We start from the raw sequence: 25,171 nt of genomic DNA, 5'->3' as shown, positions 1-25,171 counted from the left end.
GAACCTTTATTTAGAAGAAGGCGTACCGGTGAAAGATGTTGCATGATAAGCATTCCCCCCATCATAATGCCGCTGTTTGGCAGACGAGGCAGGTACGGCTCTATCATATTAGCGCTCCTTCCCTTGCATGAGAAAATTCAATCAATTCGCTTTGTGGTCTTTCATTTTTACTTTTATCACTTTCACTATCCGTTTTGGCAAGACGTTTGAACATATTCGCAACCCGCCAATCGGCGATCACCTACTTTGATAGATCGCCTTTAGAAGCAATGGCAGTTACACCAGCAATTGGACTTGGTAAAGGGCCGGTCGACAGATTGGCGACATACTTTCTCAGAAAGTTCCAAGAGACGAAAAGCGAGAGCAAACTCTATTCGTTCCAATGCACGGCCCAACTCAAATTCGAGGAGATTGAAAAGACAATCAATGAGCATGCACAGAACTTCGGCTCCCTTCAGGAGCAGATGCGCTCGTTCTGGGATACAGCACCCGCTTTCAACTTTCAAAGATTCTCCGAGAAAGTGGACAACTCAAGTGCTGGCAGCAGTGATAAGATGGGTGTTGCACTGGACCGCCTCCACCAGAAGCTAGATGACGAAGTCAATAATTTGAATGCTCAGTTATCCGATGTATCCGCCAGGCTCGCCGTAAGCATGACGAGCTTGAACGCAAAGATAGACGATGCCAACCGAAAGATCAGAGCAAAAGATGACATGGCTGTCGATAACCTGCTGCAATACGAAAGCGGGTGTCAATCCAAGCTCTCTAAGTTTATGAGTCTGCTGGAATCGACCAAAATCGAAGAAGCGAGTGAGAGGCTGAAAACTCTGGAGACTTTTCGGGACACACATAAGAAACTTCAGGAAAAAACTGACAAGCTGGAGATAACCACTATACGGCAATCAATTCGCTTGGTAGCTCAAGAAGAGAAAATCAAGGCTTTGGAGACGGAGGCGCGGAACTTTGTGCGGTTGAACATCGATCGGCGGGAAGAAATTGAAAGTTCGAAAATAAGTATACAAGATCGCAAAGTCGAATTGATCAAGCTACAAAATTTGATGCCCGAGGAATTGAAGCATAATTGGCAAGCAATGTCAAATCCAGATAGTGGCCAACCTGACACAGACTATGCCCGAGGTGAGGATGATTGTCAGTATCCTCCCAATATTGGCATGGACATTATTAACAGCCATGTTCATGGTTAGTGCTACAAAGTCAAAGCCTCGCTCCAGCGCTGGGTATCACGCAAAAGTATCTCGCGCAAATGTCCGCTTCGTCGGTGGACATGGAAGCGTCACTGCCCCCGTACATTAAAACCAGCACACTCAGCCAGCAACCCTCGACGTCAGACGCATATGTTCGGCTTAGAAAACGACGACTGGAGAGTCCACCAAGGAGTAGCCTGCCGGTTAGACCTCGAGTGCTAAGTAGCATGATGGACTTCGAGCCACCTTCAAAACGACAGCAAACTTTGAACAGCAACCTAGCACACCCTCAATATACGGAGAATGATCTTTCAAAAGAGTCTAGAAGGCTGAGAAGTTGCTTGATATCAAACTTTCAGGAGGTTCGAAGTGCCGAACGAAAACCGACAACGCAATATGCGTCCGATGCTGTACTACGACCCAGAAAGGCACTGAACAGCATTAGAAGCATGCCAACTACAGAGCCAAGTTCTATCCGGCAATACAACAACACCCCCGATGACTTGCAGGATGTTGAAAGTAAAGATATACGAAAATCACTGCCGTCACTACTGGCAGGGGGGGCCCAAATCCAGCCACTTCGAGGAGTCAGCCAGATTCAGGACGAAAACCACAATATCAAAGGCAAGAGTGGGCCATCGGACGATATATTTGAGGATGTCACAAAGAAAACAAATAAAAGTTTGAATGCGGCTATCCCAGCCTCGACAAAGAAGCAAGATGGGGGTGGAACCCAAGTTACGCCAATTGCAAATGGCCATCGGAATCAATTTTTCTCCGACTCAAGACGGGCTGCCACGAGGGCGTTTGCTGCACACGCCAAAAAGTTTGCCAAAGAATATAACAGTACTAAACCACGCTCTGAGCGGCGGTTTATATGGAGCTTCCTGGACGGGATCCCAGATCCAGCGTGGGCGACATACATGCAGCAGAAGTTGCTCGAAGCTTATCCAAAGTCCGTACACCCAAGTCTAGGAGTACGAGCCAAACACGTAATAAACTTTGGAGAGGGACTGGTTTGGCGGGATGTTGTGGCGTTGATTCGGACAATGCAGCAGAGGACTGTTCCTATACATCTAGATAAGAAGTGAATGATTTGCACTGTTCAGGCTAGGTAATAATTGAAACATGTGCTTTCGAGGGTTCGAAGTCTGGAAGAAAAGTAACATGTGAGAGAGGCACAAAAGACCCAAGCATTGCTACCCCAAACCTGTTGTGATTCAGAGGTTGAACAGAGAAGCTATCCTTGTGTCACACGAGACACATAACCGACTTTGACATGACTGAATGAGAGAAGTAACGAGAACATCAAAGATAGTTGAGAAGGGTTCATTGGCTCGATCCGTCATTCCCGCTCCACTTGCGGGAGATCGAGATTTGCCATGTTGCCAACCAGGTTGGCAGCGTTCGCTTTTTTTTCAAATTCGTCGCCGACACCGACGTACTTGTTGATCCAGGTTAGCACTTCTTTGTGCCACACGAGTGAATTCTCTGGTTTTAGAACCCACTGTTTGGACGAACAAAATGTTAGCCTTCTTACTGTGTTTCTTCTCAGAAGCTGGCGAATTTGGATGCTCACGTGGTTTTCGTCTGAGAATGAGAGAAACCGGCTTGGTATATTGCGACTTTGAAGTACGTTAAATGCAGCCAGTCCCTCAGTGACGGGAAGGCGATAGTCAAGTTCGTTGTGAATGATCTCATTGGTTAGCCTGGGAATGGTAACAAGCATTCTGATAAATGCATAAGTAGCAGGGAAGGGAGAGACATCGTACAAGCGTAGGCGTGGCCCAGTTGTCGGTGAATTTGGCAGGGTCCCACCGTTCATAACCGGCACGATTGTCCCAGAGTGATCCACCAAAATCATGGAGCGGAAAAAAAAGCTCCTCTGATGAGTACTGGTTGAGCGTGCTGAAGACACCATCATGATTGACAAGAGCCTTAAAGCGACGGCCCAGCGGCTGACCTTGGATCCAGTCTGAAAGGGTCGAAGTCAGAAGACTGTCAATACAAGAGATCGGGCGGAGTATCACACTCACTCATCATATAGCCACCATATGATGCGCCGAGAGCAACGGCTCGTGAAATGTCCACGTACGGGAAGACAGCTTCCACGTAGTCTACGGCTCGCACAATATCTTTGTACGGCAGCCCACCCCATTGGTTACGGATGCCATCCTGGAGCGCCATCCCGTAGCCCGTACTGCCCGTCGGATTAGGCGCGACGACGACGTAGCCTTGTTCTGCAAACACAGCAGGATTCCAGCGCGTGCTCCAGCTGTTGTTCCAGGCTCCCTGGGGTCCACCATGGATCAATAATGCCAGCGGCCACTTGCGATTCTTATTCTTTTCGGCACCAAAATCTGACGGCCGCACCACCAATGCCTGAACCTGATAGTTGCCCGCACCCTTATACCATATCTCGCCCACTTGTTTCGGCGATAGACCGAAAGCTGAGCCATGGCGGGACTGCGATGACACGGCCTGCAAAATTGTTCGTGGGAACTTTGATGTTGAGACAGCCGTAGGCTCTGGGTCGAGAATGCAAAAAAAGGAGTTGTCAACCAGAGAGTTTAAGCTTAGGAAGAGTCGAGTATCACCGTCAATCCCACTAGCAAGCAGCCGCACATCAGAAACACTGCCATGACCACCCAGGCGTCTGAATCCTACAGACTCATCGCCAGTGACGCCACTACCACTGTCATCGTGGGAAGCGTCAATTTTCTCATCCTCGAATACCTCGTGGCCACCAACAAGGAGCTGAGGTGCACCAAAGGATGTGGTATGCCTGGGGTCTGAAGGCAGGCGATACAGCGCGTTGCGTCCATGGTGCTCGGCCGTGACAAATAACTCCGCGCCGTCGGCGCTCCAAGCAACGGCATCGGGTCGAGCATCCCAAGCACCAACGCCATCTTCGGTCTCGTAAAACTCAAACTCGTCGCTCTTGCCAATAATGTCTGCACCGAGTTTTTCGATCTCTGGCACCAACAAAAGGCGAGGCTTATCGCTCTCATATTGGTGACTGCGCATACGCGAGAATACCAGACTGTTCCCACTGGGCGAGAAAACGGGACCGGCACTGTAGCCGGCAAGAGCGCCTGTTTTGACAGCATACGGAGGCGCAAGGGGTTTTGGCTCGGCATATGTTTTTATGGGGATAAAATAGAGGTTAGAGACTGTGTAGATAGCCTCGTTGTAGGCCGGGTCGCGAGACACAAAAGCAATGCCGTGTGGGCCGAGAGCAAAGTCACTGGAGCCACCAAACGGTGGCACCGGTGACTGCAGCTTGGTGCCAGCTAGAGCATTGGTAAGTCCGTTGGCCTGACCATTCGACACGAGACTATATCGCCCTGACGTTTTCGCAGAATTTTCGCCCGTTCGCTCAAGGCGGCCATACCAAACAGTCTGTCTGTTCTCCGTGACGTAGGCATCCCAATGACGAACGAAAAGCTTGGAGTACACGCGTGCAGTCGTGTGCGTGGGCTTGCCTTTTTCGGCGTCAGAGTCCGGGTTGAAAAGCAGGCCAGTTTTGTCCGACAGTCCGGTGAGGGCAATAGCGATGGCGCCGTCGGAAAGGGGCAACACTTTGAGGTTAGATAAGCCACCGTCAAAAGTCCGAATGCCTGTGGGCGGGCTACCGGGTCGAGATGCATCTCCCAACAGTAAATGGGTAGTCCCCTTATCGCCGGCCTTGAGGAAGAGAAACTCGTCCGATCCTATCCACACGGGCTCAGTGTAGGCGGGGTCCTCATACAGCACGGTGGACTCGCCCGATTTAACATCGAGCACGCGGATCTGGGACGCCTTGCGGTGCTCCCGGAAGGAATATGTCGATACCTGTGTTTGTCAGCTAGGGATACGCACTAACCCAATACTAAGAAGGGGGTTTCCTACCGTGTAAAGGACCTTCTTCCCCGTAGAATTTGGAGCACCGGCGGAGCGGCGTGGGGCCGATAGAAGCACTTCGGGCGTGAACTTTGTCGCTTTGAGAACCATCGCTGCAGACGTTGAAGTAGGACGGGTAGAAAGTTATGATCTGAAAAAAAAAAGATTCCTCCACACTCAGAATTGGCGTAAAATCCTGTTGCTGCTTAGTCACAATGTTAGGTTTGTTGGTACGACGTCTGCTTTAATAGCACTTCGTTATGTTACGAGCAAAGTCATCATCTCATATAAATCGAAGGAGCAAGCAAGAACGGTTGCATCGACGAAAAGCCCCGCACTTGCCTACTAGAGGAGGGGCCGCTAAAACGAGCTTCATGGATTGCACGTTTCTACTTCGTACTTAGTAGCCTGATGAGGACCCCAAATGTCGAATGTCGCCACGTGTTTGTATATCCATCTTCGAACGCACTACGAGTATATTTACTGCGTCCACTGAGCAAATATGATACCATAGTACTTAGAGCATTGTTCGTGGCATGACACACGAGGCGAATTCACTTAGTTTCCTTTGATGAATAATACAGCAAGCCACATCTAGTGCCTACCGGCTAGTTAGTACTGTAACGCCTCATGTAGCTCTGTTCTTAGAATGCCACATGTGAAAAGCAGAATACCTCGCGCTGGTATGTGTACTATGTCCGGCCCCCAACAGCGGACATGTACAGAAAGACTGGTTCTTTTTTCGAGCCCATTAACTGCAATACTCAATCAAATCTTGGCTACCGGCTAACGTATCTTCGGCGTCCCAGGTTCTATTATTTCCGCACAGCACCGAAGCTCGTCCGTACTTTTTTGGTCGTCTCACGTGTGTCCGTCTCACTGTCGTCCGCAGCTGCCGCTGCCGTTGCAGTTAGTCCCTTTTTTTTCTTAATACCATGTGGCGCCTTGGCAGCCGATGCTGATGTTGGCGTCGCCTGCCCGGATCCAGGCCCGCTGCTGATGCCTCCATCTTTGAACGACGTCTGCAGAGGGGTGGGCGGGTGCGATGATGATGAGCCGGAATTGCCAGCAGCAGTGTTGTAGGATATGCTGCTACGTGAGAAGACGCGATTTGACTCGGTTATCCCCGTTTTGCGCCGCGCTGCAGCGGTGCCCGTTGTACCCTTTGTATAGTTATCAAACCCTGCGATAATGTTTCCGCTCGGTGTGTTGTCAAGATAATCTGTCTCCTTCTGAAGGATGGACTCCTCGCGTGTGTGCTATGCCGCAGCTAGTCAGACTTGTTCCAATACAGGTCTGGATTAAGACTCACAAGCTGTCTCTCCAGCTGCCGCCTTCTCTGAAGTAATTCTTTAAGGTGCTGCCGCGACTTTTCATAGTAAGGTAATCCCGGTACATCGGCCACAACGCCGGTTGTATTGTGTGGCTTGTCTGCCATGCTGAAAGTCGCGTGAAAGAAGACGCATATTCGGGAAAGGAAATTAGTCTAGAATATCGGCGATTATCGATAAGAGAATGGGCTGCTTAGTCATATCCTATCACCTTTAATATGTTTTACGAGTAATACGGAGCACTCCGTACGGAATAATAGTCTACTCCGTACTCGTACGAGTTCTCCGTATACGAATAAAATTCTACTCCGCACGGAGTAGAGTACTCTATCGACTTTAACGCTAATATGTCCCTTCCTTTTCATCTTCAAGCATAGCCATGCACGAGATGCTTATAACAAAAACGAACAGAACGAACAACAAAGAGCTACAATACGTGTAACCCTTTTTATCTTAAGCAAATAGTTTGAGTTATTAGTTTACGCTATCCACCCTTTTAGTTGTAGTATCGAGCCGCAGAGCCAGAACTTATTGTAGCAGGAAAGATTAGAAAGTGCGGTAAATAGGAAAAGACAAAGCTTTGATGTGTTAGTGCTGTCAGGTACTGCTAGGACCACTCATCGAGATCTCATCTGCTTGATTTTTTCCTTCAGCTCCTTTTCGCGCTTTTCGTTTACCAATCGCTGCGCGGCCTATGCAGATGGGAATTTTAGTTTGGCTTACGAAAGCAACACTTACAGTCTGAGAGGATAGCGGACGTACCTGTGGCTGGCCCGATGCAGAAGATGCCGGTTCGTGGTCCGCAGACATGGTGGTGGCCGCTGCAATGGCAGGTTGAACGGTCGTTGTGGCGGCGGGTATGTCATCCTTGTCGAGAACATCAGCAGACTTGTCTCGTGATTTTGAACGTGAAGAAACGGAAGAAGTGTTGATCCTTCTTCGCCGACCTGTTGGCGATTGCTGCCGCGCAGGGCGCTCGTCTCTTTCGTGATTCTCGTCATGACTATTTTCGTTTCGAGTAGAACGCCGTCTGTTGTAGTCAGTGCCATCGCCAGATGACCCCGACAGGCTGCGGCTGAGCGAACGTTTCCAGCCACCACGGCGGTGCTGGGTCTTTTGATTCGCCTTTCCACGATGCCGCAGCCTCTCACCGCCTCCTGTCTCCAGAGAGGTGCTGCCATTGCGGTCACGGCTACGGCTGCGGCTGCGGCCACGGCTGCGGCCACGGTTACGGCCACGGTTGCGATCGCACCCTTTCTGCCACCGAGACGAATCCTTTTTGTCGGAGCTGGCAGAACGTCGGGAAGAGCCAGACAAAGAGACCGAGCTGGTCTGGCGTCTACCACGCTGGCTGTGGGGCTCCATTGGCGGCGGAGAGCGCCGACGTCGTTTTTGCGCTGGTGATCGGCTGTTCAAGGACCCACGTTGTCGGTCACTTCCAGCACGTAGCTGTGGGGACCTTTGTCGCTTTCCAGCAGCTGCAGTACTGACATCTGTACTCAATCGGCGCCGTGACGGGGAGCGCGAGCGAGAGTGGGAATGAGAACGGGAGCGAGAACGAGACGTCGATTTGTCCGAGTGAGACCGCTGCGGATATCGTGAGTGCGATCGGGAGCTAGATCGACTAGGCGACCTCCTCTGCCGGACATCGTCTCGCCGACCACCGCGGCCACGACGATCACTGGGAACGTAGAGATCGTGTCTTGCCCGAAATCTGCCCCGTTCACGAAAATCACGTCCGCGGCCGGCAGGTGAACGAGAACGGTCCCTGCCCCAACCTCCTCCTCCGCCTCCTCCTCCTCCTCCGTTTTGTGTTTCCGTGCCACGGCGCCCACCACCAGCGCCACCCCGCCAGGTATCGCCACGGTCGTCGCCTCGAGGCGGGCGGTCAAAACGCCCGCCGCCCTCGTGTTTTCGGCGAGATTCTTCTGCGGCCTTCTCGGCTTCGATCTGGTAATACCGGTTGTCAGCTAGGTGTTTTTTTTTCTTTGCTGTTCAAATCGGACTGTGGGTCATGTCACCTTTTCTTGAATAAGCTCCATTTTCTTAGCTTCCAAAAGTTCTCGTGGGATCCCTTGCGGACTAGATTGGGCGCTCAGTAGCAACGTCCACAAATTGTTGCAGAAAGTAGGCGTTTCCGACTCTAGGAAGCCAGTGAGCTGAATTTGGAGTGCCTTGATATCTGGCTGATGTTACAAATGCGCGTTAGCGAGCTTTATTCGGAGAAGGGCCAGATATATAAGGATTTAAGGGTGGTGGCGCGTACGTTTCTTGAACTCTCGATCAGATTGTAGCAGAGCTCGATCACAACATCGTCGTCGTTGCCCAAAATAGCGGCAATCTTTCCAGCAATCCATCTGTGATGTAGATGCGTTAGCATGGTGAGTTAACGGATCGAGAAGCGAAGCGCAAGCTTAGACGTACTTTTTCATCACTTGAAGGTTTACTTTTTGCATGTCTACCTTCTGATTGAAAATAGGTGGAAACCTCGTGCTCTTGAGGAGCTTAGCATCCACGCCTGTGGCCATGGTAAATATGGTAAAGTGATCGGTCTAGACTTCCGGTATAGACACCTCAAAAGAGGAGAGTAAGGAAGTGTGAAGATTTGAAGGTCGGCGCCGGTCACTTTAGCGAAATCTCCAAAAGCCAGGTTATTCTAATATACGGAATACGGAGTAATACGCTGCACACCAACGCGTGACTGGGTCCCTGTGGCAAGGTCACGTGCCTCTCAAGTACGAAGCTCTCTGTGGATTTCCCGAGGTCACCTGACCTCGGCCGCCGAAATCACTAGATAAGACGAAGCCCTGACTGGACGCACATTGCGCACAGTCTAAAGCTTCAGTCAACCACCCAACGAAATATCATCACTAGATCTTCTGAAAGGCCTTAGAGCTTACTACGATACGTGCAACTGGTCCGGACGAATATCCCACAAGGATTACCGTACGGGTCTTACACTGGTATTTGCGCAGACGACTGCGCGTACAGACTAGTGGTACACGGAGTAGAAGCCACATCTCTTAGAAAGCGGGAGTTTATAGATAAGATAGCTTACTTCAAGGCGGAAGGCACTCGATGCTTATTTCCGGAGCAGAGCGCACTGCCAGTTTTAAAAGGCCAGTGATATAAAGCGCTTCTTCTTCTCGAAACTCACTAAGCACCGGCAAATTTACTTTCATTTATGTCAACTGTGGGTTTATAACTCGCTTGACTAACCTTATTATCAGGAGCACCCCAAGAACGCCATCTCCTTTTAGTTTTTTAAGGGGCACAAGAAAATAGCGAGAGCAACGGCTGCAAAGTTGGTCTTGACCACTTTGATACATTGCCAATTCTCTGCACATAGCTAGAGGAGAACAAAGGTTGCTAGGGGGGGAACAAGTTCACAAATCTTCCCTAAAGCAGATTCCTATGAAAGTGCGAGAGCGAGTAGATATTTTGTTATAGTTCGAGCATAGACTTCGTGATCTTGTGCATACGGCCATCAAAGGTCAATGCACTGGTCGTTGAAAAAAGCACTACGGTTTCCCGATATGCTATGAGATTGCACCGTTACTCCTTGCGTTGTTTGTGACTTTTCTTTTAGCGGTGGGGTGGGGATTGTGGTAACTTCGAGCTTATGTGTGGGTGTGTGTACTGAGTATATTGTCGGCCGAGAGAAGGTGGTTGCAGAACTGGAGTGGATGGTGCAGTCCCTTTGCTAGGTTGATATGTATTTTGCTGTTTCTGCCTCTGTGTAGATAAGGTGAAAATCTTCTCGCGAGCCAGTTGAAGACTGTTGTTATCGTTGTACTGTTTCAGCTTGGCGCGAAGCTCGTATAGTGCCAGAAGCGCCGATGCGCGATCAATGTCGGTATCAGTCTGATTGTAAGCATGAGACAATCGGAAGTTGATGGTACTTTCTTACCTCTCCATGTGGAGTTCCTGGGAGCGAACTTGAGCTCGGTATGGGTGTTGAAAGCAAGTGGCGGCTAATGTTAGAGTCGAAGGAAGTAGGATTGCCGGTAGTGCGGGTTATAGGAGGAGGTGATGAGGGCCAAGAGGCAGAAATTTGTTCCGGAGCCGTTGTCAACGAATCACGGAGCTGAATAGACTGCGGAGCCGGTGTAGAATTGTGAGGTTGAGGGGCAGTCGGAACAGACGTGGATATGATGGCATCCGACGGACGCTGAGCGGTGGTCTTGTTGGAATCGAATAGAGAATCGGTAGTATGAGGATCCTATGGATCTGTAAGCAGATCCAGTCTACCTCTACGTTGGGAGACATGTATGGCTTACAGTGGCATTCAAGTTGCTTAGATCCGCTAGCATCTGCGCCAGCTGCAACGTTTCCATGTTGAGAAAAGGGGAAATTCGAGTTCAAAACACCCCCGGGAATTAGTGTGGCTGTCACAGCGGTCGTGCTGTCGGAGTGTTAATGGAGGATTGAGCGGGGGCCGCGTCCTGTGGATGATGCCTTTGATATAGTTGAGCGAGTGCGTTTAAGTTGATGAAATAAGAGACTCCGAGCAAGCAGCTTTTACGGAGTGTTCCGTATGCAAGATAAGATACTCGGTACTATTACGTCGTACTCCGTACATACATACATATGGAGCGGTGGGCTCGCATCTTTTACGAGAAGTTGTCAAGTAGAAATCTTGAGGCACGATTGCGGGGTCCACTAGCACGGCCTGTGGCGTCACTAAAATTTTTACTACATAATTTTACTCACGCGTTGCCGAATCAGCGCAGGTTCCCGTTCTGCAATGAAAAGCCCCCCTTTTAAGAGCCAATCAGCGCTCTCGCTTAGTTTCTACCTCATTTCCCAAGCATCCCGGCCTAGATCTATGCGCGATGTCTCAATTGTCTACCACTCCTCTTCACATCCTGTCATAATTAGGAGCCGCCTAGAATCTTGAGCTGTGTGACACTCGGATCTTAATCAGTTGGTCATACTAAGGACTTGGGCTTGTGGCTGTAGTATAAAGAATCCAGCAATTCTTTAAATTGACACTATTTTCAAAATGAATGGTTTTCGGCGCGGCTTTGCAACCATGACGACCTCGCTAGCATCGCTCAAGAAGTCCAATAAGATTGTCTGTATTGGGCGGAATTATGCGTAAGTACTAGTCATACCAATCCGCGCATTAGCTACAGTGTCTTGTTCGGATCCCTTGCTGATTTTGTGTTTGCCTATTAGCGACCATATAACGGAGCTCAACAACGCGAGACCAAAACAGCCTTTCTTTTTTCTGAAGCCGCCCTCATCCATTGTCTTGCCAGGCGGTTCTTGTGTCCAGCCCAAGGGTATCGATCTGCACTATGAAGTCGAGCTAGCTCTGATCATTGGCAAGACCGTGCGTGACCTGAAGCCAGATGATGAGCAGGGCGCCTTGGACGCCATCGAGAGTAAGTCTCATAGCTACGCCAGCTGCGTTTCCCTATTGAAAGCTTTCGGGAATTGTTCACGGTGCTGACCGTGCACTCGAATTTATAGGCTATGCGCTTGCGCTTGATATGACCGCTCGTAACGTCCAGAACGAGGCCAAGAAGAAGGGCCTGCCCTGGGACATTGCCAAGGGCTTCGACACATTCTTGCCGCTGAGCCACATTATCCCCAAGGCCGCCATTCCCGACCCACATAATATCGAGCTGTATCTTACAGTCAACGGCGAGATCCGCCAGCAGGATTCTACTGAGTTGCTACTGTTTCGCATCCCCCGCCTTCTCAGCGACATCTCCAAAGTCATGGCCTTGGAGCCTGGCGACCTCGTGCTAACGGGGACGCCAAAGGGTGTTGGCCGAGTTGTCCCCGGTGACGTGATGCTCGGCGGCATTCGCGTAAATGGAAAGGAAATTGAGGAAGCCAAGCTGGAGGTGCCCGTTGTGGGTGGGACTGGTGATTACGAGTCTTGTCAGACATAGCCGGGAGCCAAGCCACCCAGCTGATAAACCGTAAATGAGAAGGCAAAGAAAGAGACATGTACTTTTCCCAGCTACGAATAGGAAGCGGATCCTCGCTCTCTGTGCCATCCCTCCTCCATCGACATTCATGTCCTGTTGGGATCTGCAATGGAGCCCAGCGGCGGGGCCCAGTCGGCCAAAGTGCCGCACGTCTTGCATATCCGGGCCTCTGTATCGCTGCTAAAGGCCTCAACAGCAGACTTGATCTGTGTGCCCAAGTCGGTGCAGTGGAAGGCAGCCTCGTGCACGATGGCCCGGCACTGGGGCTGGGCGCAGTACCAACGCATCCGATCCGTGGATGCGGCAGGCCGCCGCTGCTCCAACACGACGCCCACGGTATCGGCAAAGCGCACGGGGTTGTGGGGGGTGTTTGCTGGCAGCAGGAACATGTCACCCTCACGGATGATAATGTCGCGGAAGCTGCCGTCCGTGTCGACAACCTTGAGCACCATGGCACCTTTGTACTGGTAGAACCACTCGGGTGTCTCGTTGATATGGTAGTCGGTACGGGCGTTAGGGCCACCGACGATCTACAGATCAGGCGAGAATCAATAGGCGGCACACAGCGCAGTATAGGAACCTGTCAGGGACTCATAGATTCGTAAACGCACCATTACGGTGAAGTCCTCGTTGTAGACACAATAGTTGTTGACAGGCGGTTTCAACAAGTGCGAGTTCTCATCTAGCCTACTGATTGTCAGCCAGTTTTCTTTTGGCCAGGGGGGTTCATCTGCATCCACAGAACATACCACTTGGGCAGATTTACTGGCGATGCGAGCATGATTGAGGACTTCTAACCGCGACTTCCTTTTGGCGGGCAGATTCAGTCCTTCATGAGGATATCTTCTCGCACCCTCTCCTGCCACTTCTGACATCGGTTTTTCCCCCTCCCCTCCCGTAAACTCCGGTCTCGCTAACAGACGGATTGCTAAGCGATCGTCAGAGTACTATGTACGAAGTACAGCGGAATTACGTAGTACGGAGTAGTGCCCCCCTATACGCGCAAAGGATTGTAATAGGCTAAGGCAGAGTTGTCTTTGATACGTGTTGGCAACATAGCTTGCGCTGCTAGGTAATAGTCTATCTTCAGTTCGAAAGACGCAGTCACGCACCGGGCACTTTTTCTGTGTCCATGGCTCGTCAAAATGACACAGACTGGGTAATGATACCATGTCTCAACCTGCCCACAAACCCCTGCACTTTCGAAACAGCTTAGACTTCTCACGTGATTGATTGTCCGTCGCAGCTTCCTTTGAGGGCACAAGCTTTTTGATATACGCTCTGCTGCTCTTCTATCCAAAACATAAACACCCGCAAGGCAACGCAATATATTGCTCCCTACTTTCTATACTGCATATTTCAACATTGGCACAAACCCACGCAAGTGGACTTATCGCGAATTTCTACGGAGTATTCAACTCCACACAGTCTTTATAGCCAATCAAAACTGCCTCACACGTTCACCTCCCTGTCCGCTCTCCCATTCAAACCCGACGTCGCTCTCTCTTCGATCAAGGCAGACGGAAATCCGACATCATATCGAACGCATCTCTGGGGCTTGATACTCCTATCTTTGAGCTACACGATGGACCACGCACACCACCATGGCGCCAGTGCTATGGACATGCATATGGGTGACAGGTGCAGCATGAACGTAAGCTTGTCACCGTGGCTGGACTTCAGACTAGCTCTAGTACGAAGCTGAAAGGTCGACTGACCGATTCCAGATGCTCTTCACATGGAACACGAACAACCTATGTGTCGTCTTCCGCTGGTGGCATGTCCGCTCGACATTCGGTCTCTTGGTATCGCTTCTGGCCATCGTGGCATTTAGTGCCGGCTACGAGGCCCTGCGAGAGGGCGTGCGGCGCTACGAAGCGAAGACGGCCAGACAGACAGAGACGGCACCGCGTAAGTGCCTACCTTCTTTACACGTTATTCTCTGTCATCTCGCTCCCTTTTTGTACTGTCGCCCTCTGCGATTCTTTTCCCATGCCCAGTTACTACCCGCCCCCCCATACACCACACACACCACTAAGCCTGAGAAGACGAGGATCACGAACGCGATGACCAAGATACTGAGACTACGCCTATCCTGCGCACAGGAATGGCTCAATCGCCAATCGCTAAGAGAGCGCATATAATCAAAGCTATGCTCTATGGAGTGCAAAATTTTTACGCGTTCATGATCATGTGAGTGCTTCGTTACAATGAAATGGACCAGAGGTGGGTGATTACAGGGTGAAAGGCTGACAAAACAGGCTCATTTTCATGACATACAATGGCTGGGTGATGATTTCGGTGTCCGTGGGCGCCTTCCTCGGCTACCTCCTGTTCGGCGGCTCGACGACGGTAACCAAGGAGACGGCATGCCATTAGAAAGAACCAGACGTCGAGTTGGTTCTGTTGGAGACGACAGTAGGACTCGGCGCCGCCGCTGAGCCAAATGGGGTCGAGCAGCAGGCTGACAACAACTGAGGGTAGATGGGAGTGGCAGCCGCCGAGCAAAGCAGTATAACATTTCTGCATGAGATAAGGGCGGACTCGGAATGTGGCCACTGAGACGCTCAATTGTCCATTCTCTGGCTTGCCGTCGATATTTGATTGCATTAGCATATGTGTCTTTGTCTATGTATGGCTTATGCAATGGAAAATAAAAAAGACCCTCCCCGGCTACCGTCTCTTCACATTTTGCTCGCATCCTTGGCATCCTTATTGGTCAGCTCTTTCCGTAGCTTCTCGCCCAGCCGCCCCATCTGTTCGAGGCCTTCGAGGATGCGCTCGTCACCAAAGTGGGCGTTGTGCTCGAACTCAGGCCGCTCGTCATATGCCAGCTGAGCCGCGTCCACAAGGATGCGCGCTGTCATTCCCCATACCTTGTATCGCCCAGGTGCTTCCTCGATGTCGTCGTAGTCGCCACTGCTAGCCTCTTGCTGCTGCGCCGGCGCAGCCTTGCCGGCACTACTGCTTCGCAATCGCTTCTTGGGCTTTGCCACCCGCTGGCCCACAACCGGTACGTAGAAGTAATGCATCCGCCAAGGTGTCTCGTGCCAGTCAACCCATACACCCTCGTACCAGGGCCCCGACGGTAGTCGTGGCCGTAGTCGTTGTGTCTTGCCACTCGCTTCGGCCATGACCTTGTCCTTCTCCGGCTGCTCCAGCTCGTCTGTCGCCAACAGGAAGTTGTGGAACGGCGCGCTGAACACGGCTGCCACTTCCTTAGCGTCCAGCCGGGGTATGAGCCTCTCGACGTCTATGCTTCGCGCGTCCTCGCTCTGGAGATCCTCTGTCCGTTCAGCTTCCGCCGTGTCTCTCTCAGCGGTCAGCAGCGCAACACAAGGCCGCACTACCAGCTCTGTCTTGGCCAGGTTATGGGGCAGGCTACATAGGTGCTCGATGCGGAACTGCTGCGGAAGTATCCCTCGGCCGTCTAGTGGCAGTCCGATTTCCTCCCACGCCTCGCGCCGCGCGATTTGCTCTGGTGTCTCGTCCAGCGTGTCGGCCTTGCCACCCGGAAACGCCGCATGGCCCGAATAGTTGCGCAGGCTGGCGGCTCGCATGGTCAAGACAACGCGCAAGTCGCCATGGCGGTCTGCATACAGCAGTATGAGTACGGCGGCCCGACGACTGAGAGGGAGCCGGTTCCACAAGGGGAAGGCAGGGGACCGGTAAGCACGGAGCCGGGCAACAGCAGCCTGGCGTCGAGATCAGTATTTGCAAGCACACTGAAGAGTAGTAGATGCGAGTTCGCCAAAGAAGCGGACGAACCACTGACTGCGCATTGAGAGGTGCCATCGATGAAGCGTCCCAGTAACAAGAACTATCTCCACAGTTGGTGCGAGGGTCAGAGGAGCTAGTGCCGGTGTCTGCGCCTGTGGCGGTGTCGACGTCGCTGCCGTCAAGCGAGTTAATGCTGACTGCGAGGTCATCGAGTTCTCCGTAACCAAGCGTTGCGCTGCTGTCAACCTCAGGGGCAAGTCACAACAGCAGCGACGGAAGCGGAAGCAGTGGTGAAGGGGACGGTGGCGACGGCGGTCGTTTGGGCGTCCAGATATCTGCTGCTGGCACCCATCATTAATGCTTTGACGAGAGATCCTGTCGCCTCGGGAGAGGGGGCTGAGTAAATAGGCAGACAGTGACTTCAGCATTACCCAAATTGCGATGTGTTGGGTAAGCTTTAAATTGGTAAGCTGAGCTAATGAGCTGCGGGGCATGCAATACTGAGAGCAGCTGGCAACGCTTCGTGCTGCCGGCTGCGAGTACTCGGTACTTTGTGCAGAACCGTCTCACGCTTGCTACGAGCGCAGCAATGGCAATCAATCTCGAGGCTGTTGGCCAACACAAGAACGCCGTGGATTTTGTCCTTTTCCCTGTGGAACTCCAAGAGAACCCAAACGACACCTCCAATGCACTATCACCTCTATCAGTGCCGTATTCGTATTAGTAGTACACGTACATCTACACACAGAGCCTTCTCTTGTGTGTTCTCCCTTTCAGCTTGCCCAGTATTCGGTCTCACAAAAAGCCGCCCGCCCCGTGCTGTTCCAAAACTCTGTCGTTGGCCGCTAACACAGCCTCTTCTTCCTCCCCTCAGCAGCCTCTTCTGCTTTCCGTTACAGAATCAAGTCTGCATAGCCCTCGTATGAATCCGCACAGGCAGATGTCCCGCAGGATCCGTTCGTCTCCTAGGCGATCGTCGCTTCCTCGCTGGTCATGTCCCTGTCAGCACTTGGAAGAATGGTCTCCTCTGCGGCCGTCTCGTCGACGAATTTCCGCTCGCTGATGTGCGTCTGCTGGTCCCTGCCAGCACCATCCGCCGTCCACACCTTGTCGGGAAATACGCCTCGCTGGCCCTCCTCGTGCTTGAAATGTGCAGTATCGGTTTGGTGCACGGACGGTACTTGCACAATGTCTTGATGTGCGTAAACTTGTCAACCCGGAACCGCGCAGTCACCTCCGTTTGCGGCACAGCGGCATCGACGGGTGCCGAAATTGGCAGTGTGGGTTCGCGCAGTTGGGAAAAAAATTTGCAGTCCTGCTCGCTCTGGTGCGCCATCCGGGCGGCTGGCGACGGGTGCCGCGCCACGCACTTTTTTTTTCTTGCAGGCAGCACCATACGTGCAAACGTCAAGCACATCTACCGTGGTGCCGGGGGGTGCTGCCGGTGACTGATGCGCAAACTTGCAGTCCTTGTTCGTGCAGTGGAGATTGTATTTGCACACCGTATCAGTCGGGTTCAACGGTTCGCGGTGTGTGCCGGCCTCGCTGCCCATGTCGACATCCTCTCCCGTGGCCGAGCCGGAAGCGTCGCCGCCTTCTTGCGACTTGCCGTTCGATTTTGGTGCTTCCCCTCCATTTTCAGCCTGTTGGCCATGATTGTTTTGACCCCCATTCCGCATGTTGTTCCTGTAGTTTTGGTTCGGGTGTTGTATCCGGTCTGCCAGTGGCCGGCCACGACTCTGCTGATTGAAGCCGCCCCGTCGGCCATGCTGCATCAGCTGCTGTTGCTGTTGCATTTGCTCCTGCATCTGCTGCATCATACGTGACTGCTGCTCCAACATGGCGTATACATCCATGGGACCCGGCTGCATCGGCGGCTGGCCTGGCGGGCCCGGTGGGCCCATCCAAGACATGCCCGGCTGCGGGCCACCGGCAGACATGACGGCAGCCATGGCTTGCTGGTTGAAACCAGAAGCATTTCTCCCGTTCATGTTTCGCTGTTGGCGGCCCATGCCAAACCCGCCGCCACTCCCTCTCGGTCCCGCGCCGCCCCCGCGCGTATGTGTGCTGATGCGATCGGTACCGCGAACACGGTGCAGAACCGAGTCATTGGAACGGTCCAAATTGCGGTTGATCTGGCCAAGCATGCGCTTGTCCCGCCCGCCGCGGAATCCGGGCCCATTTCGCATCGCTTTCGGTCCCGATGGTCTGTGGCAGGTCAGCACTGGTAAATAGCAAAAGGGTGTCCAGTAAAAGGACCGAGGTAAAGAGGGGAGCCGCACGCAATCATGCTGCCTAGTGCATCAGCACTAGACAAGTCCATTTCCATATCCTGGTCTCCGCCCGAAAATGCCAGTTCAAACTGCTGTTGTTGGCCCGAGCCGTTGATTCTAGCGTTCTCTGACTCGATTATCTCAAACAACCACCGTGCAAACTGCTTTGCGCTGTCATCTTCGGGTGGGAGGTTCAAAAGATCACTAGATAGTTCCGAAGCAATCTCGTCCTCAGTCTTTCCATTGACGATCATCAAGATCAGATACTCGGCCATGGTGGTATCGCTGGCATCGCTGGGCGCCCATCCGCACTCCACCAGCTTCGGCTGAATCTCGCGTTGCAGCGCCTCTGCCAACGGCGTGTTCATAGCAACCTCGACAGGCATCCTGAAGATGCTACTGCGTGTGTCCTTAAAGGGCTGCAAGAGAGTGAATTTCGATTCGCGAAGAACGGCAAATGTATAGTATCCTATTTGATGAGGCAAAGAAAAAGGGAAAAATCGACACTGCGCGACGTCCGGGTGCCGGACCTCTGCCTTCAATCTCTCAGCAGAGAGGACAGAAACAGGCCGAATTTGAAATCGGAGTCGTCGGGGCGTCCAGTCAGCCTATTCGAGTGGTGTTGTCGACGGGGCAAAAGGAAATCCGTGACGGAGCGAGGTTGAAGAAAATGGGGTGGGAGAGCCTGCGGCAAGACAAAAATATGCCCAAGTGACAATGATTTGCGATCCTGGTAGTTAGCGCGACAGCACGGCGCGCTTTGATTGGTCATTTATGGTCACGTGTGTGTGGCTGGTGGGGATGTGGCTAGAGTGAGCGAGGGTGTTCTAGCCTGAGGCAGCATTATCATTTCCAAGCAGCTTTAGAATGGGGCTCCAGCGCAGCACAATCATTGGCCCGGGAAGTGACAATGCCTTCTTATATCTCGTCGGTGAAGACAAGAGAATCTCACCCGGTCTCACGACTCAATGTTCACGCTCTCTATTACCATCTCAGTTTGGTCCTAACTGCTTTCCAGTATATAATATATGCTATTACTTCGTACTCTGTATATTGCTTCTCGATCCTTCCAGTGGCTTGCAGGTGAAACTACTGCTCTGCATGGCCTAGGACCAGTCCTCCTCTTCTCTCGCCCAATTTTTCCTATGCTCAAGGCAGCCGTGTACATCGGATCCTGAGGCTGAAGTGGCGGCTGACTAAGCTCACTGTAAGACGCGATCGATGCTTCAGGTTGAAGGGGGAACGCCCAGCCAAGTACTGGCAAGAGTAACACAACACGGAAAGAGGACAGAAAGCAGGCAGGTGGAAGAGAAGGAAGGAGTGGGGTGCTTTTGAATGGACGACCAAAAAGAAAGCAAAGAATAGGCGCGCATCATTTTTCGCTTGCAACCATTGTACCCTTACTCCGGTCGTTCTATGTTGATCCGAAGCTCGCGTCTGGGCAGCCGATCCCAATTTTGGACATCGTCTTCTAACTCGCCAACGCAACATACGTTTTTCAGAGCAGCTCGGGTGCAGGTAGCGTACCGAGTACGAGGAAAGGAGTATAGAAAAACGCGTTTGCCCCCCTCTCTGGCCTTGCAGTGGATTTGGTCTCGCATTTCGGTCTGTACTCATTGCCCGATCTACGGAGTCTGATACCTGCACGAAAAGTCCGTCCACATGCAGTAACAACCAACCTCAGCTTGACGTAACTTTGCGCAGGGACGAAGAGAGTGTCAGTGCGAACCCGAACATCTAGAAGCAATACGCGAGGCTTCCTCCTTCAGACGGGACCCTGCAGCGATACCACCAAATACCCTGGTTTAACGTCATACATCCGTTCAGTTAGATACCGGGATCTTTCTTTCTTATTCTCGCTTATTCCTGCCTCGTATCGTTTAGCTTCATTGTCTCCATCCTGCCTCTCCCTTGACGTCCCCAGCTCCACGTCTTCTCCATTCTTCGATTTCGTTTCTTGTGACGGGCTGCTTCAGGACAAGCGAGGACACGAGTCGTTGCACCCGCTCTGATACCCATATTTGTTTTCTATATCTTCCTCGCCGCCTTTTCCATCCACCTCACCTCCAGCAACACATTCTGCTTGACTGTAGCGCTACAGCTTGTATCGCTCTCTTTTCTTACCCACGACATCATAATAACCATCTGTCATCCGAGACATACGCCATGCTGTTAATAACAAAGACTGTACTATCCTTCGCGTTGGTAGTCGCCAATCCTGTTGCCGCGGTGTGGCCGATTCCGCAGAACATCAGCACGGGCGACACGACGCTCTTGATCAATGAGAACATTGCTGTCACCTACAATGGTGTATCTGTATGCTGGGTTCTTTTCTCTGGCTCCCCGTGGCCGCCGTCCTGCTCAGTGGCAGGCGGTGACATAGGCGAATCCTCAAACAATTGGTGTTCTAATTCTGCTGATCCTAATTCTTTTTCTCACTATAACAGCTCACATACACGCATGGATACGAGGCATCCGACATCCAGAACAGCGAAAACATAGTACAGGGTGGTGTCTCGCGGGCGCTTGACGCAATCTTCCAAACCGGTCTCGTTCCGTGGAAGCTGCACCCCAAGAACAGCCTCTCTAGCTTCGAGCCCGATTTGAAAACGAGCAGCAGTCTGGCGTCGGTACACTCGCTAGTTATCAAGCAGACGACCCTGGACACGACCAACACGACAAAGGCCAAGGCTGGCACGGTGGATGAGTCGTACGGCCTGACAGTCAGCGTGGACGGGGTGGCCAGCTTGACGGCCACGACATCGGTTGGCGTTCTGCGGGGTCTGGCGACGTTTGAGCAGCTTTTTTATGCGCACACGTCGGGCACGGCGTGGTACACGCCGCTGGCACCAGTTGTGATCAAGGATGCGCCCAAGTATAAGCACCGAGGAGTGATGCTAGACGTGGCACGCAACTGGTACGAACTGACCCACATCTACCGGACAATCGACGCGGTGGCCTGGAACAAGATGAACCGGCTGCACCTGCACATGACGGACTCGCAGTCCTGGCCGCTGGAGATCCCGACAATGCCAGAAATAGCAGCGAAGGGGGCATACCGGTCTGACCTGACGTACACATCGGATGACCTGAAAGCTCTGCAGCGGTACGCAGTAGCGCGTGGCGTGGACTTGGTGGTGGAGATCGACATGCCGGGCCACATCGGCTCGCTGGCATTGTCACACCCCGAGCTGATTGTGGCGTACGACGCGTTTCCCTACTTCTGGTGGTGCGCAGAGCCTCCATGTGGGGCGTTCAAGCTCAACGACACGGCGGTAGATGCATTTGTGGAAAAGCTTCTCGACGACGTACTGCCACGTGTAGCGCCGTACTCGGCGTACTTCCATACGGGTGGCGACGAGCTCAACGCCAACGACTCACGGCTCGACCCGGGCGTGGGAACGGATTCGAAGGCGGTGCTGCAGCCGCTTCTCCAGCGCTTCATCGACGCCAACCACAAACGGGTACGGGCAGAAGGCCTTGTGCCGATTGTGTGGGAGGAGATCCCGTTGACCTGGAATGTGACGGTGGGTAAGGACACGGGGGTGCAGACGTGGCTGGGTGCCAGCTCGATCAAGGAAATGACCGGCCGCGGACTGCAGGTGGTGGACAGCAACTACAACTTCTATTATCTCGACTGCGGGCGTGGACAGTGGCTGAACTGGGACAACGGGTTGGCGTACGCGGCCGGCTACCCATTTGGCGACTGGTGCAGTCCGCACAAAAACTGGCGGCTGGTGTACTCGTACGACCCGGTGACGTCAGCCGGGCTGACGGCGGAGGAGGCGGCGCTGGTGGCAGGCGGCGAAGTGGCGGTGTGGAGCGAGGCGGCTGACGGAACGAACCTGGACGGGCTGCTATGGCCACGGGGAAGCGCCGCTGCAGAGGCGCTGTGGTCGGGCAACACGGATCCGGCGACAGGGCAGAACCGCAGCCAGCTGACGGTGACGCCACGGCTGGCCGAGTGGCGTGAGCGCATGGTAGCCCATGGCGTTATGGCAGAACCGGTGCAGATGGTGTGGTGCACACAGGCAAACAACTCGACCGAGTGCTCGCAGCCAACAGGACCGGGATACTAATAGGTCGGAGCAAACGAAGAGGCGGGGACATGTGAGTAGTCACGTGCTTGTGCGGGCCTGATAAGTATGCTGTGTTACACGTCGCAAATATAGCCAATATGAGCCATGATGTTGTTGATGACGATGGTGACGGTGACAGTGACGGTGACGGCCGGAACAGTTCCGGATCGGATATGTTCCGCGGCATGTTGGATGCGCGCAAGGCGTCAAGTATGCGCATCATAGGCCAACCCGGCTTCACATGTCCGTTTATGCTGTGCAGATCTGCGAATTTCTTTCTTTTAGCGCATTTCCCCGCAAGTTCCGAAGTGGGCGGATGCCTCGGCGGCCTTTTTAGGGTGATTTAGAGTGCTCTGGGCCGTTTACGGGCCAGTCGGTTCCCCGCTCGACTTGGCAGATCGCCGCTGATATCGCATACCTGCATCGCTACATATCACTTCGTCCAAAGGGTTTGGCTGGCGGTACAAGCTGTCCAACATCCGACCCGGTACAACTCAGGTGTGCTGCTGTGTAAGGGAAAATGCCGTACACGGACAAATTAGAGGGACAGATGCGGTTTGGCAAGAGCAAGCCGGTGCTGTCCGCATGTTCACTTTGCAGGAAAGCTTGTGTGTGCTAGTCGATCTCTCCTTCCTCAGACAGCGTTACAAAGCAGGATCGACACACAAGCCGTTTGTTTAAAAGCTGGCTTGCGTCCGGCCTGCCTTGATCAGGATCTCCCCGACTTCCATCTACTTCATCTTTCTGCTTCGATGTAGCGGTGATGTTCCGCAGCGTCTGAACATCCCCCAACATCACAACCTCCTCATCTATTATCACCATTTTCGCTGTTTAAAGCACCGTCGCAACATCATGGGTCTGCTCGATGACTCCTGGAGCCAGCTGTCCTGGTTCGCCGTGTTGCTTTGGGCCATTGGCGGCTACACCGTCGTCCATGTCGTACGCCGCCAGATAGAACGGCGGCGGCTGCATCGTACGGGCGGTGCCCGCACAGCAATGTATCGTGGGAAATGGCCCTGGGGTCTCGATCTCGCCTACAGGGCCGTGCTGGCGGTCGTTTACCACCAGAACCGCGAGCTGTGGGAGAACATCTTCCGGTCCACCGGCCTGCACACGGCCGAGTTTCGCGTACTCGGCAGGCGCATCATCTTCACAGACGATCCCGAGAACATCAAGGCCTTGTTGGCCACTCAGTTTGGTGACTATGGCAAAGGCGAGCCCTTCCACCGCGAGTGGAAAGAGTTTCTTGGTGACAGTATCTTCACCACCGACGGTGCCCGCTGGCACGCCAGCCGCCAGCTGATCCGGCCGCAGTTCGTCAAGGATCGCGTGTCTGACTTGCAAATCTTCGAGTCCCATCTGCAGACTCTGTTCATCGCCATGTCCGTCGGCGGCGACGCAGCTGCGACTGCTGCTGCCCTCCAGAGCCCTGCTTCAGGACCGGTATCTTCCAGCGGCCGTGTGCTCGAGATGAGCGATCTCTTCTTCCGCTTCACCCTCGACGTGGCCACCGACTTTCTGCTCGGCACAGATATTCAAAGTCTGACGTATGCTCTCTTTGTGTTCTGTCCTGTTATGTCCTGTTCTGTTCTCTAACGCGTCCAGGATCCCCCGCCAAGAGTTTGCTGAGGCCTTCAACGAGGTTCAGCACATGCAGAGCATGATCAGTCGCACTGGCCCGGCCAATATCTTCGTCCCTCGCTTTGCCTACCGTCGCGGCCTCAAGGTGATGGACAAGTTTCTCGACCTCTTCATTGAGCGGGCCCTGTGCCTGCCGGTCGAGGAGCTCGAGAAGTCCACCACCGGAGCCGCTGGCCGCTACACCTTCCTGCACGAACTCGCCCGCTTCACCCGCGACCGCAAGGTCCTGCGCGACCAGCTCATCGCAGTCCTGCTGGCCGGCCGCGATACCACTGCCGGCACTTTGTCTTGGGGCATCTACGAGCTGGCCCGCCACCCGGAATGCGTCCAGCGACTGCGTGCCGAAATTGCCGAAGTCGTTGGCGTAGAGGGCGCCCAGGGCACCAGTTGCCGTCTTCCGACCTATGCCGACCTCAAATCCATGCGTTACCTCCAGCACGTTCTCAACGAGATCCTGCGCATGTATCCGGCCGTGCCCTACAACGTCCGCCTCGCCCTGCACGACACGACCCTTCCGCGTGGTGGCGGGCCTGACGGCTCTTTGCCCGTTTCCATTCTCAAAGACACTCCAATCGGCTATTCCACCCTGACGATGCAACGTCGCGGCGACCTCTACCCGGAAACCCAAGGTCACAAAGCCTCCTTACGCGGCCCCGGCACTTTCTGCCCTGAGCGCTGGGACCACTGGCAGCCCAAGCCCTGGCACTACATTCCCTTCAACGGTGGCCCGCGCATCTGCATCGGCCAGCAGTTTGCCCTCACCGAGATGGGCTACGTGCTGGTCCGCTTACTCCAAAAGTTCGAGCGTATCGTCAGCCACATGGGTCCTATTGACGGCGGGCATCCCACGCTCAAGGCCGACATTGTTCTGCAGCCCGGCGACGGTGTGCACGTGGCCTTTTTCGAGGCTGCAAAGGCGTGAACAGAGGGAGGGTGGCAAACTTGATCACGGGTAGGCGTTATACCGTGCTTTGTTCTGCATTTGCTCACATCGATTTGGTCTCGAATTTATGCTTTGTCGGCTTAATATTAGTCTGATCGTTAATGCTGTTATCAAATGTGGCCTGATGATCAACCTCTGTACATGTGCTGTGC

The 25,171-nt window shown here is 53.2% G+C and overlaps 10 protein-coding genes across 10 annotated transcripts; 4 read left to right on the top strand and 6 right to left on the bottom strand.

The window, feature by feature from the left end:
* Positions 1-2,550: 2,550 nt before the first annotated feature.
* CMQ_2943 (oligopeptidase family protein) lies at positions 2,551-6,525 on the bottom strand (the record flags this gene model as incomplete). The annotated part of the gene is made up of 6 exons (XM_014317021.1): positions 2,551-2,712; positions 2,978-3,180; positions 3,242-5,039; positions 5,097-5,200; positions 5,953-6,346; positions 6,400-6,525. The coding sequence occupies 6 exons, from the start codon at positions 6,523-6,525 to the stop codon at positions 2,551-2,553; spliced, it is 2,787 nt and encodes a 928-aa protein (XP_014172496.1).
* A 510-nt stretch (positions 6,526-7,035) lies between these two features.
* CMQ_3204 (uncharacterized protein) lies at positions 7,036-7,783 on the bottom strand (the record flags this gene model as incomplete). The annotated part of the gene is made up of 2 exons (XM_014317282.1): positions 7,036-7,110; positions 7,181-7,783. The coding sequence occupies 2 exons, from the start codon at positions 7,781-7,783 to the stop codon at positions 7,036-7,038; spliced, it is 678 nt and encodes a 225-aa protein (XP_014172757.1).
* A 134-nt stretch (positions 7,784-7,917) lies between these two features.
* CMQ_3187 (pwi domain protein mRNA processing) lies at positions 7,918-10,336 on the bottom strand (the record flags this gene model as incomplete). Its single annotated transcript, XM_014317265.1, has 4 exons — positions 7,918-8,368; positions 8,525-8,604; positions 8,685-8,775; positions 10,329-10,336. The coding sequence occupies 4 exons, from the start codon at positions 10,334-10,336 to the stop codon at positions 7,918-7,920; spliced, it is 630 nt and encodes a 209-aa protein (XP_014172740.1).
* Positions 10,337-11,423: 1,087 nt separating this feature from the next.
* CMQ_3087 (fumarylacetoacetate hydrolase family protein) lies at positions 11,424-12,324 on the top strand (the record flags this gene model as incomplete). Its single annotated transcript, XM_014317165.1, has 3 exons — positions 11,424-11,518; positions 11,600-11,808; positions 11,897-12,324. 3 exons carry the CDS (start codon positions 11,424-11,426, stop codon positions 12,322-12,324), a joined length of 732 nt encoding a protein of 243 aa, XP_014172640.1.
* A 125-nt stretch (positions 12,325-12,449) lies between these two features.
* CMQ_3124 (3-hydroxyanthranilate -dioxygenase) lies at positions 12,450-13,144 on the bottom strand (the record flags this gene model as incomplete). Its single annotated transcript, XM_014317202.1, has 3 exons — positions 12,450-12,893; positions 12,975-13,050; positions 13,113-13,144. 3 exons carry the CDS (start codon positions 13,142-13,144, stop codon positions 12,450-12,452), a joined length of 552 nt encoding a protein of 183 aa, XP_014172677.1.
* An 804-nt stretch (positions 13,145-13,948) lies between these two features.
* CMQ_2888 (ctr copper transporter family protein) lies at positions 13,949-14,742 on the top strand (the record flags this gene model as incomplete). Its single annotated transcript, XM_014316966.1, has 4 exons — positions 13,949-14,017; positions 14,091-14,274; positions 14,412-14,556; positions 14,625-14,742. The coding sequence occupies 4 exons, from the start codon at positions 13,949-13,951 to the stop codon at positions 14,740-14,742; spliced, it is 516 nt and encodes a 171-aa protein (XP_014172441.1).
* A 305-nt stretch (positions 14,743-15,047) lies between these two features.
* On the bottom strand, positions 15,048-16,158 carry CMQ_2699 (nudix domain containing protein; the record flags this gene model as incomplete). The annotated part of the gene is made up of 2 exons (XM_014316777.1): positions 15,048-16,058; positions 16,132-16,158. The coding sequence occupies 2 exons, from the start codon at positions 16,156-16,158 to the stop codon at positions 15,048-15,050; spliced, it is 1,038 nt and encodes a 345-aa protein (XP_014172252.1).
* Positions 16,159-17,048: 890 nt separating this feature from the next.
* On the bottom strand, positions 17,049-18,742 carry CMQ_2988 (nuclear polyadenylated RNA-binding protein; the record flags this gene model as incomplete). The annotated part of the gene is made up of 3 exons (XM_014317066.1): positions 17,049-17,225; positions 17,307-18,291; positions 18,366-18,742. The coding sequence occupies 3 exons, from the start codon at positions 18,740-18,742 to the stop codon at positions 17,049-17,051; spliced, it is 1,539 nt and encodes a 512-aa protein (XP_014172541.1).
* Positions 18,743-20,522: 1,780 nt separating this feature from the next.
* CMQ_3210 (beta-hexosaminidase beta chain precursor) lies at positions 20,523-22,435 on the top strand (the record flags this gene model as incomplete). The annotated part of the gene is made up of 2 exons (XM_014317288.1): positions 20,523-20,672; positions 20,804-22,435. The coding sequence occupies 2 exons, from the start codon at positions 20,523-20,525 to the stop codon at positions 22,433-22,435; spliced, it is 1,782 nt and encodes a 593-aa protein (XP_014172763.1).
* An 852-nt stretch (positions 22,436-23,287) lies between these two features.
* On the top strand, positions 23,288-24,998 carry CMQ_2882 (cytochrome p450 alkane monooxygenase; the record flags this gene model as incomplete). Its single annotated transcript, XM_014316960.1, has 2 exons — positions 23,288-23,982; positions 24,041-24,998. 2 exons carry the CDS (start codon positions 23,288-23,290, stop codon positions 24,996-24,998), a joined length of 1,653 nt encoding a protein of 550 aa, XP_014172435.1.
* Positions 24,999-25,171: the final 173 nt, after the last annotated feature.

This window comes from Grosmannia clavigera, assembly GCF_000143105.1.
Source record: "Grosmannia clavigera kw1407 unplaced genomic scaffold GCSC_144, whole genome shotgun sequence".
Taxonomy (NCBI): domain Eukaryota; kingdom Fungi; phylum Ascomycota; class Sordariomycetes; order Ophiostomatales; family Ophiostomataceae; genus Leptographium; species Leptographium clavigerum.
This window is presented reverse-complemented; position numbering and strand designations above follow the sequence as displayed.